Source organism: Fistularia commersonii, chromosome 2 (genome assembly GCF_037954325.1).
Source record: "Fistularia commersonii isolate RoL2024-O1a breed Wild chromosome 2, RoL_Fcom_v1.0, whole genome shotgun sequence".
NCBI classification, from domain to species: Eukaryota; Metazoa; Chordata; class Actinopteri; order Syngnathiformes; family Fistulariidae; genus Fistularia; species Fistularia commersonii.
Genome location: NC_141285.1, coordinates 11,586,464 through 11,597,980, shown reverse-complemented (window position 1 = coordinate 11,597,980; position 11,517 = coordinate 11,586,464). Strand labels below are relative to the sequence as shown.

The window sequence follows — 11,517 nt, the reverse complement described above, 5'->3', positions numbered from 1 at the left end:
TTCGGTCCCCGGGAGGGAAAATAAAGCCCGCCCACACTGAGAGCCTATTGGCTACTTCTGCCGAGTAAGCCAATCGGGACACGCTCCGAACAGGAACACGTACGGTTCCGCATCTCATTCACTTCCGGGAGATTTGGGGCGTCTGCACCTGTGTGAATGAGACTGGGACTGGTTGTGTTTCTCTATTTTTACAAGTCGCCCTGCGACCGGTCCTGGGTGAACATCGCCTGCAGGATAAGCTGTACGAAGTTAGAATGAATGAAAATACAACAGAAGAAAGTAAGACAACATTGACATTAAATTTGGGTCGCTTTAAGCTCGGGCGATGGCAGCTGGGAAGCTCTGGCACTCCCTCCCTAAGTGTAGAATGTGTAGATAATCGATGGCGTCACTTTATGGTCAAGGATCCATACTACTATGTATTATGATGTTGTTTTTTCCCTTCAAAATGCAAAAAGATATATGTGGCCGTAGTCAGTTGCTCTTCCTTGGAAATAAATAAACAGTAAGCCTAAACTGAAGATTGCTGTCCTTGCTGTTGTTTTGAGACCAAATTGTTCACTGTTCAATAGTCTCTACTATTGTATTGGTTAACTGCTTTGTTTGAGGACCGAAACCTGGCTCATCTGTTGAAAAATCCCAAGACTTTGTTTGAGACTTGGTGCACGTTTAAAAACCGTAATGTCAGAAGCAACATTTTCGTAGGATCATTGATTTTTTTTTTTTAGGAGAGGAGTAACTCCTACTTGCATATGTTCTCTCCTGAGTTTTCGTATGATCCCGTATTTGTCCTTCAATGACCTTGAAGTGTAGGTGGGTGTGGCTTATTCAGCTGAACCATAGGTAGCCTCATGTGTGCCACAAACAGAATTAAAAGAGAATTCCCCATCTGTCAAGCGCAGCTCATTACATTAAGCACACATCTGGTCTACAAACTTGCCCAGTGCTGTAACCGAGCCAAAAGTGTTGAAAGTATGCCAGGTTAAGTCCAAGTGAGATATCTGACTTGGACCTATTTTGACAAACACATCACTGGGGTGAATATTATTTTAACAGAGTTGTCTTCCCCATATTCATATTTAAGCCATTAGTATCTTAGATTGACAATATTATCAGCACATATTTTTGGCCTATTGGAATATGAATAAGAATATATATATTTACTATAGAAAATTGGTAATCAATGGCAATAAAATTCATGCTTTCTTGTGCAATGCTAATTACAAAATGTCATGTTTACTTTCTGCATAAGGAACCAGCTTCAAAGATGTCATTACTTAAGTGTATCCTCCATATTATGTCAGTCAATTAAAGTGTCTTTGCACTATCATTTATTTCACTTTTTATATTCACTTTATTTACTTCTCTGAAATATTTTTTTTATTCAAATGTGTCATGATCTATTTATTTTTCTATTGTGACCACTTTCTCAGCCTACCAGCAGAGGGCATTAAGGCACAGCGTTGTCAGCAGTGAGTGGTTGCACCTCTGTGCAAAACAGAAATAGTATCCATGAGTATCCATGCAGTAACTAAAACTAGAATGTAATGTCAGACTGAGCACAAGATCATTTGGTGTATTTAATTGGAATAAAAAATACAGAACGAGCCTCGCATGTGAGTTCACAACACTTCAAGTCAATTATCTACAGGCTCGGTGTCTTACTGCAGACATGGTTTACAGGCACAAAGCCCTTGTTTCTCTTAGGCAACTGGCGATTTAATTGAACAATTCCACTCAGCCCCATTATTGTACTCCAGCGTGCTTTTCTTTCTGATGCTACCCTATCACAAATAATGCACAATGTGCATAATGCTCATGCTGTTCATTTTTTTCAACCTCTCATATTGGTTCTTATTTTTGGAAAATCACAAGACCTCAATGCAGTTTGTACTCACTGCAGCTGACGAATTGCTGCATGTATTCTAACGGAAAAGAGTCTCAGCATATCATAAAAAGTTGTAACGTTTGGTGTAAATGGTCTGAGTCATGCCTTAAAGGCCACCATTAGAGTCTCTAAAACTTATTTGTCAACTGGATAGCCTGCCAGTTAAAAGCTCTCAAAACTAAATGGACCTAAAGGACATTTCCACTGAGGTGTAATGAGAAGTACGAAAGATTGGGAAGCTTTGTATTTTGTAGGAAATAGGATGTAACTTGTAAAAATACAGCTGCATATTAATGGTTGAACTCAGAGGAAGCTTGTTATTTCATGAAAACAGCCCATGTTACCATGTTTAGTTTTGGGCTTCCTCTAATATCATTTTTTGGTTTATGGAAAAAGGAATCATAATGTAGCCATATGAGACACTTATCGCTGATATATTAATTAAAGTATAATAACTTCAATGACACACAATAATCTTATCAAACATTCTTTAAGTCATTTTAAGGACATAATGATTTATGCCGTACCTACTAAATTGTAAATCAGTCATACAACTGCAACAAACCACACAAATACTGTTTGTAAACTAAGAAATATAATTTATTGCATAAAAATTATATTTAGTTACAGGTAAGAAGGCTAGATGTTTATATACAATTGGTGCTTTACAGAAATAAAATGACACTATGTTTTTTTCTTTTTTCTTTTTTTTAAGAAAAATCTGTGTCTTCTGAAACAAAAGCCTAATTTTTCTTGTCAACGGGAGCACAGTTACACCCAGTCCAGCTCCAGCATAAATTATCAAGAGCAAAGACCAATGAGCCAACATATACTCATCAAGTCTGAAAAAAGTAAACACTGTGGTCTACAGCTAGCCAGCCACTGATACAAGATTTGGGGTTAAAGATAGGTCTTGCAGTGTTCTGGGATCAAAAGCACCATACCGGTCATGTTCAGTTGTTTTCTCATGGGCAAAAACCTGCAGGGCGTGAGTAAACAACCTTAGTCACAACTTGTAATCTGTCACACCACACTTTTTGTTTACTCTCCCACATATGCTTTTCAACTAGTTCCATCCGTTGTGACTGTCCACCCCTTCTATCATGATGAGGAATCCACACACATCACCATCACAAAAATGTCAAGCCAATCCTAAATGATGTTTAGGATACAAATCAAAACTTTGTCATTGCCCTTATCTGAAAAAATAGAGTAACTCTTCCAGGGAAGAAAGAAGTCAAAATGCTTTGCTTTACTTTTGTACTTGCATAGCACTTACAAAGAGATATGACAGATCTTAAATGTCTGCACACACTGGTTGTGCACACCCCAGTCACGCGCGTAGGAAACACACACACTTATGTTTTCAGGCCATTCACACAAAACAGTGACATGGCTCACTGCTGGAGAGGAGGGATATTGTCTGTGATTTGGTTCTGTGGTTCCAAAACAAGGGGAACTTTTTTTTTTTTACTTTTTCTTTTTTTTTTTGCTTTGACGGAGAAAAAGAACATTTAAACTAAGGAAAAGACAAAATTACAGAGTTCAGCATTTCAATTCCCGTCAAACATTAACTGACAGAACAATATTGATAATGCAAATAGCGTGAGGACCCTGACCACAAAGCAGGTGGCTTAGTAAAAAGGTTAACAATATGTCATTAAATTGAAACAAAAAAATTACAGGGAAATGGAAAGATGTAAAAATTGTGGACAAAGAAAAGCTAAAAACATAAAACAGTTAGTGTCGAGGTAAATTATGGTCCCTTGCTGCCAAGCTGATTCATGGCAAGATGAATATTCTGCAATATTTATGTCTGAACCTCAGAGCAAAGACAATATATAAAATAGAGCATACAGTGTGTTAAAGAGGACCACTTCTAATCCCGTTTACATATATTTTAGAATTGAATAGATACACAATATTAAGAGGAACAAATATGATTTTTTTTTCTTCTTTTTTTCACAATTGAAACATCTCCAGTGTACCTACCTCTCAACTGGCTCACTGGACTAGAATCAGAAATAGCACACAGGATCTCAGTTGCCGGAAAAAAAAAACATATTATAAAACCCAAGTTCTACATGGTAATAACATAGCAATGGCAATGAAAATCCACAAATATGGATAATAACTTACAGAGCGTTCCCAAAGGAAACTTTTAAGGGTTGACCAGAAAGCTCTCCTGCAGTTTATTCTCAACAGATTGGAGGAGTGTAGCAGAGTGATAGAGGAATGGAAGGAGTGATGAAAGAGAAACACCCCTGTGAGTCAGGAAGATATGCCAAGGCTTTGAGGCATTTGTTGGTACAATATAAAAAGTCAGTTGTTGTACTTGGCCAATTCTACAACAAACTGCTAAATCCATCCTCCTACCACAAAGATGAAGCAGCTTTTTTTTCCTTTCTTTTTTTTCCCAGCCCAAAGTGAAATGCTCAAGCCATCAAACCTTGAGGGTTTAGTCCTCATGTGATTCGCTTGAAGTCAAAGAAGCTGGTCAAGAAATTCTACTATTTCTGATTTCAAGCTGATTTGCAGAAATAAAGTTTGAAGTGAGAAAACAAAGGCCCCAGCCCTGAGGTGAGACAGTGTTTAATCATGCACTTTCATGCTGCTACTGAAACATGGGTAATCCCGCTTTAGCATTTGTGCTACTGAGGGTGCTTTAATGGGCTGAATACATTACATTCTCTCTTTATTCCAAAGCATTGCTATTTATGTACAAGAATATGATCATTTTCAATCTCTGAAAGATACAGTCAACACCACATGACAGATGACTTAACACCAATTTTAGGCCTTTGTACCTTTAGATTGTTTCAATTCTTGCAGAGGAGACATTGCTTTGGAGGATTCAAGCTGAATTGGGTTAGCATTTACCATGGGATGGCCCACGTGGAGATGAGTTGCGGTGCATATGTGTGTAGCTACAGAGGCCACTCCGGGGCCAGTGAATGGTAGATGAGGCAGAGGTAATAAAGTTTATGCAAGGGAACCAAAATGCTCTGTGGGCTTCAGATTTGTGCTGGAGTGTGCATATTCATAGGCAGGTATTCGTGTTTCTTCTTTCCTGTTAGTGCTCCTGCTCACTGACCAATCAACAATCGCCATCTGTTGTCATGACGACGAGCACCTCACTTTTGCCCATCTCTTCAAGAGCTGTCGCCAGAGAGACCAGGTCGGCATCACCTTGGTGACAAGCTTCCCATAAGTCCAGCAGAACACCTGTGGGGCTGGGCTTTGTTGCAAAGTAGTTCAAGTACCTAGGGGGAGAAATAAAAAATAAAAAAAAAAAAACCTGAACTAAAGTCAAGTCATTTAAAAAGAAAGCATTTCAAATAGACATCAAATATTCTAATGCTGAATAATATGAAAATTGCCCTGAAAAATGTTCCGGATAGACTAACCAGCTGGATGGGCATCCTAACCTAATGAGAGGTCAAAGGAAAATAATGCACAACTTTTTACTTTGAAATATACTGCATGGATAGCTAAAAATATTCCCAAGATCAGCACTGAAGTCTTCATTTTTGTTGATTATAATGACTGTGACCAGAATATTGAAATATGTATCTCCATAATGTTGCCCTTAAACTAGACTACAAAGATTTAGAGATACTATTTATGCCAAATAACCTTGGGAAAAACAAACAAAAAAAAAAGATCTACTGTATATGTTTTGTGTACTTTCTTTCTTATATGTGCAGAATATTCTATGTCGTATGGTCTAGAAACTTGGAATATTAGAGTTGAATCAGTGTGTGTCTAATCAGTATCTTTAAATTGCATCCTTAACCATTTTAAAATAAACTAACAGTAAATATCTACCGGTACGTACATACCCAATTTTACACAAAGCTTTGGTATCATTTTCACTGAAGGTTATTAGAACCAGCCTTTTACAAATTAGCCGGGTATGTGAGGCGACTCTGACCTGTCAAAGCCGAGACTGCGAGCCAGTAGTCTCCAGTCGCAACCACGAGCACTGGGTACGTCCAGACTGGCACAGATCTTCAGGCGGATGGAGTCAGGCAAGCGAAAGGCATAGGGTCCCACTTGAGAAGAAGGCAGACAGGTGCCTCCAGAGGGGAGGGGCGAATGTGGTGGTAGAGTCTGTATTGACAGGGAAGGATTATGAAAGGCTCTTAAATCTCCATTTGTCCCTTAAATTGAGTTTTATGGCCATTTAGTTTGGTGTTAACAGGTAGTGTTACCTCCTGGATGTCTGTTTGTAGTTGAAATATCTGTCCTTCCCCTTCTACCTGTCGTACACAGATCTTACAGCTGAGCTGTGACACAGCCAGGCTCACTCTCTCCAGACTGAAGGTGCAGTGCAGGGGTTTCTGACTGCCGCTCCAAATATGATAGAATGGAATCTCCTGTGAACAGCGATGAAAAAAAATGGTCTTAACTAAAAGATATTTAGGGATAATTCAGTGCACAGTTCTGATTTAGGTAATGTATCTGTGCTTTATATTGATAGATGCAAACAGGATCACCATTTTAAGCGCATTATTATGTTTTAAAGTATACTGTATTTAAATAAAGGCTACTATCAGATATACCATGTGCTTTTTTGAGCCTGGGCTTAGATAGCTGCTCCTAAGAATTCTTAGTGGAGAGTTTGGATGTTTATAGCAGCTGTGGATGTTAAAAATTGTCTACATTTTCCGTTCAAGTAGACATCCTTCTAAATTGAACTAGTAGTATATTGAGGAGTTTGACAGTCCAGCTTGCTGTATGCTCCACACGAAATGGTTTTATGATGTCTTTGTTTTAGTTTTGTTTATTTCAGGAAGATGTCACCAACACTTACGGAAGGATTTCCATGAACATTAATGTAAGGTGATGCAAGAGCTGAGCAACAACATTACAACATTTTAAAGCACATTTCTTCAATACAAGATAGACATTAAGTCTTAATCTATATTTCATTTGAGTGCTGTAAGAATTTGGACTTGAACTTGATTTATCAAATCATGTATTTAAGTTTGTTTGCTCTCTAATGCATAAACATTAAAGTAATGACATAACCAATTATTAATCTCAAAGCAAAACACATATACCCTTTCGCATGGTCTCACCTGGTACTTGGCAAGCAGTTTGCTTCTCCAGTGATTGTGAGGGATGTCATGTATGGAGAGGCGCAGGTTGTGGTAGCTGTCTTTAAAAAGCAGTGGCTTGGGATCTTCCAGCAAAACACCACCTAGACTCCTCTCCAAATCCAGCACCTCCTGCATGGTGCATTCAGAATTTAAATTATATTTAGATTCAATTATATGACAATAAAATGTGAGAATTCTCTACGGTCAGACTCTCCATGCAATGTGATGTCAATGTAGTGCATGAGGCAGGCTCTTGTTTACCAACCTATGGTCTCAGGGGAACAGAAGGTGTCACAATGTGTTACCTGAATTTCATTTGGCCTTTTAATTTAGACCCTCACAACACCAAAGGTATTATGCAGATTCAAACACGCTCTAACTGATTTAAGAGAAGTTACACTGATCTGACATATTGAAGTTGCAGACTAGACATTAAACCAATGAGCTCACACTTGTTATTAGGCTCTGTGACGCTGAGGGCGCTCCACAGATCACTCGCTTCTTCAGTATGAGTATTGCCACCGACCTATGCTCTGCCCCTGCATTAATTGCTATTGGGAATAAATCCACAATAACCCAATTAAAGAAATTATTGGAACTACTTGCTAACTCTAGAAATACTAATAAGGAAACAAACAATCACTAAGTGTGTAAAAATTTCAGGTGAGGAAAACATGACCACGGAAAATGACTTTGTAGTAAAACAGAATACTATTTAAAAACGCACATATTTAGAAAAACTGAAAGTTAAACATGAAATGAAGAGGCACCTTAAGTGCATGTGGTGTATCATGGATGCAATAAATACGGAGGCTGTAGTCCAGGGAGAGACAGGGAGCACGGGGAGCAAACAACGCCAACTGAAGCCGCTTGCAGCCAGGTTGTGGAGGGCAGGACTGGCCCACCAACCCATAGGTTCCAAGCTGCTCCATGAGCACATGGCAACACTCTTCCTCTAACTGCAGGTAACACGGAGACGACAGTGTCTCTTCTCCCACCGTCAGTACCTCCTGAAAAAAAATCAGTGCGGCAGGATTCAACAATGCTATGTTGGCATGCATGCCAATTGATTAAGAAACAGTCAGAAGCTGGCTCACCTCCCACGCTCCCTGGTGGGTCTGGGTTTTGAGTGTGAGTGTCCAGTCAGGTGTAGGTGTGTCTAGCTGGGCACAGTGGGGCAAAGTAAGGACCACAGGACGATTCAGCAGCATACCAGAGGGGCCACAGCTGACCACTGGACTTAGTACAGTCTGGCTGCCATCAGACGGTAGCCTGTAAATGTCAGACACAGTGGTTGTAACAAATGACAAAAAAAAAAAACATTGCATGTTGTTTATAGAGGAACATAGTGGCCATGTCACATTGGATGATATAACCTTGCAACACCAGATGCTTGGAGATCTAGCGGTCTACCAATAGTCTGTGGACATTTCAAATCAATTTGGTTTCTGCGATTTAGACACACACTAACAAAGAGATATTTCTTACTTTTTGTCACGGGGCATGACTTGACATAAGCCAAAATATAGTTATGGCAAATCACTCTAACTCAATGGAAACTTTTAAACATTTGGAAATTGATTACCCAGAGAACATTAAATCATTTTGATCTATGCTGTCCTCACAAAAATTGTGAGTGCCTTGGCATAATAAACTCCATCTCTGCATTAAGACTCGTAAAGGTTCTTAAAATTGGTCTCACGGTCAAAGAACAGAATATTCCCATAATCATGCAACAGTGGGGAAATTTCAAAACTGGTGAGTAAATAAGAGGTAATTTGGAGACTCACGTTGTTTTGTCCCACTTGTTGATAATGAGGTACATCTCATAAAATTTCCCCTGGGGGATGGTACCAGGAGGGACCAGCAGACTCACACCTTTGGAGAAGGGGGTCACATTTGCTCATTTGTCTTCTTAACAATGAACTGCACATTTCATTGGTTCAAAAACAGAATTTTGGTACCATTCATGTGTCAAAGTGTGTCATAAGTAATTTTCTGTTAATTACCAGTGTTTGGAATGGTGAGGCGCCCGCCCTGATTACCCAGGGTGGCACTGGTACTCAACCCTGGCTCTCTGGATAGGGTGTGGCTTGGATATTCTCGCTCCCTCCCACTTCCTACTGTCTTTAGGCTTAGTATCTCTCCATCACAAGGACACATGTCAGCCGGGAGCTCCAGAGAGGAAAGAGTGGAGGAGTTATACACCTTGATTTTCAGACTAGGCAATGGATCCAAAAGGGGAGAGGTGGTCATAGGGATTTTGTGGGGGCTGTCATTGACCCCATGCTGCAGAGAGAATAGAGGGCCACGAAAAGCCCCCGCTGTGGCTGTCAAGTCTGGAGGAGCTGATGGATGCAGAGGGTGAGGGTTATCTGTGGACACAGGAGAGGGGAGGGGTTATTCTCTTATCATGAGAGATGACAAAAGCCCAGCTAAGAGCGCTACAAGTGACGTGAGTGAAATGGATTAATGCTGCAAATTAATATTTGATGGCAAGAACAGGACAGACACCATGACAAATGTTTAAAATCCCCCCAAAATGTTCTGCAATAAAAAATGGAGAATCGCAAAAGACAGAAGATAGATTATTGTAGAAAAATTACAAGATGGTATAAATAGTGCCATGAAAATGAAATTGTGAAAATCTGTCTGTGTGAGAATAAAAAAAGCCAAGTTGTGAATAAGTTGAGAAAATAAACAGAAAACAGAATGGACCGGGTTGTGTGAGTGAAAGTGTTTCTGCGTAGGTTTGTATGTGTTTGCATGTGTGTGCATTTTTGTGCTTGTGTAAATACACAAGCACAAAACTCACCCTGCCTGGGAGGCTTGTAGTTGCCAGGGTGGAAGGCGGCAGTGAGAGCAGATGAAGAATCTGTAATGTCTCCGCTGAGATGGCGGCATCTGCGTCGATATGCCAGCACAGCCACGCAAAGCACCAGAATCACACAGAGCAGCAAGGCCCCCACCAGGCCAGCATAGACAGCTACTCCCATCCCTGAGGTGAGTGCTGAAATCGGGAGCAAACGGTAAGGACATCGTAGAAAAGAAGATTAGTAAAAATGCAAAGTAAACATTGCAGACGGTAAAGAGTGAAACAAATGTTACTCATGAGAAATTACATTTTCTGTCTCTAACAATCTGCAGCAGCAGAAACAAGGGATTTATTAAAAAATAGGCTCTTTCATGGAAGGCAGCATATTACTGGAAAGTTTGGACCTCCAAAAATGAGGAATTTGTAGGTGATAACTTCCTTAGCAGTTTGCCTGTCAACTCACATACAACTGGTAATAACACTTGGACACTGGGGTCTGCTTTTGTAGCACTACAATTCTCCTATAGTGGCACCTTTAAAGTGTTATGTCACATTACAACTTCATGTTGGATGTATGTCTGCATATGTTTTTTTCAGAAGCTTTTCTGTGTTGTGCTACATTGTCAAAAAATGCTACCGTCAATTCTCCTCATCAACTAGTTATTTTAGTCAAGGGTCTTTCCCTGAAGCTCGTATTTTCATTACAGTAACAGTAGGTTTTGATTGTCTGAGTGTTTGCTTTTGGTAAAAATGCAAAGTAGTAGATATCGATAGGTAGTGCACCCAGTCAAAACACGGGCTCTGGAACTGTAGAGCGCTGTGTGCAATATTTAAACCGCTGTTTTTAGTTTTGTAGCTATTGGCATGAATGTAAGCAAAGCATGCTGACATGCACCTCTCTCATACAACGGTGAATCGATATTATAGTGGAATAATGAGACTGGAAAGGTCAATTCTAGTTTATTTGAGAACTTAGAAATAGTCCTGTTGAAGAAGGAAAGAGCATTGGGTCAGTCAGTAACAGCAGATAGACCCGGTTCATATTTAAGCAGGGTTATCAGGTGATAAAAAGTTGTATTACAGAACAGAATATTAAGTGGGTGTTTTTTCAAATACCGTTTTTCCAAATACACTGACACAATCTGGTAACAGTCTGAACCGCCGATAAATGGTTAAGCGGTGCTGTCTTTTTCATTAAAAGTGTGTTTTATATGATGAAAAGTAGTGTGGCTGCAAATTACCATAAACTTTTGGAAAAAAATTGAGTCTCACTAAAAAAAGAAAGAAAGGTAAACAGACAGCTATTTTCAGCCAACCTGCAGAGAGGTTTTACATTATGGAGGCTGTGTTTCTGCAATTAAACTGCTCAGCCACTTTAGAGGAAACAAACATAATGTATAATAAAAGTCTGACTTTTTCTCTGGCTCTCTCTTGTTTGCTGAGAGAGTGTAACTGTATATCTATGTATGTGCACACACACTTGAGGATGTGCGTGAAGGGGGTTTGTCTGGGTTGTGTGAGTATCTCCATGCACGTATGCGAGTGAAAAAGAAATCAATTAGCCATTTCAACAAGTCTTGTAGATAGCAATTTCAAAAGTGCACAGAAGAAAGTAATGTTCATGCTTTATTTAGACTAAATGGTTTCACAGAATCAACTAGACTGACACAATTAGTATTTCTACATGTGAGGATCTTCAATAAACGGGT

At 39.6% G+C, this 11,517-nt stretch overlaps 1 protein-coding gene across 1 annotated transcript in view; it reads right to left on the bottom strand.

The window, feature by feature from the left end:
• Positions 1 to 4,985: 4,985 nt before the first annotated feature.
• The window catches only part of unc5b (unc-5 netrin receptor B), a 52,022-nt gene continuing 45,490 nt past the window's right edge, over positions 4,986 to 11,517 (bottom strand). The window contains exons 9-17 of the mRNA XM_086167420.1: positions 9,809 to 10,003; positions 9,003 to 9,368; positions 8,784 to 8,871; positions 8,091 to 8,265; positions 7,764 to 8,003; positions 6,973 to 7,122; positions 6,103 to 6,267; positions 5,823 to 6,001; positions 4,986 to 5,151 (exon numbers count right to left, since the gene is read on the bottom strand). Of these exons, the coding sequence (XP_086023546.1) occupies positions 4,986 to 5,151; positions 5,823 to 6,001; positions 6,103 to 6,267; positions 6,973 to 7,122; positions 7,764 to 8,003; positions 8,091 to 8,265; positions 8,784 to 8,871; positions 9,003 to 9,368; positions 9,809 to 10,003 (1,724 nt within the window). The remainder of the gene's footprint in view (positions 5,152 to 5,822; positions 6,002 to 6,102; positions 6,268 to 6,972; positions 7,123 to 7,763; positions 8,004 to 8,090; positions 8,266 to 8,783; positions 8,872 to 9,002; positions 9,369 to 9,808; positions 10,004 to 11,517) is intronic.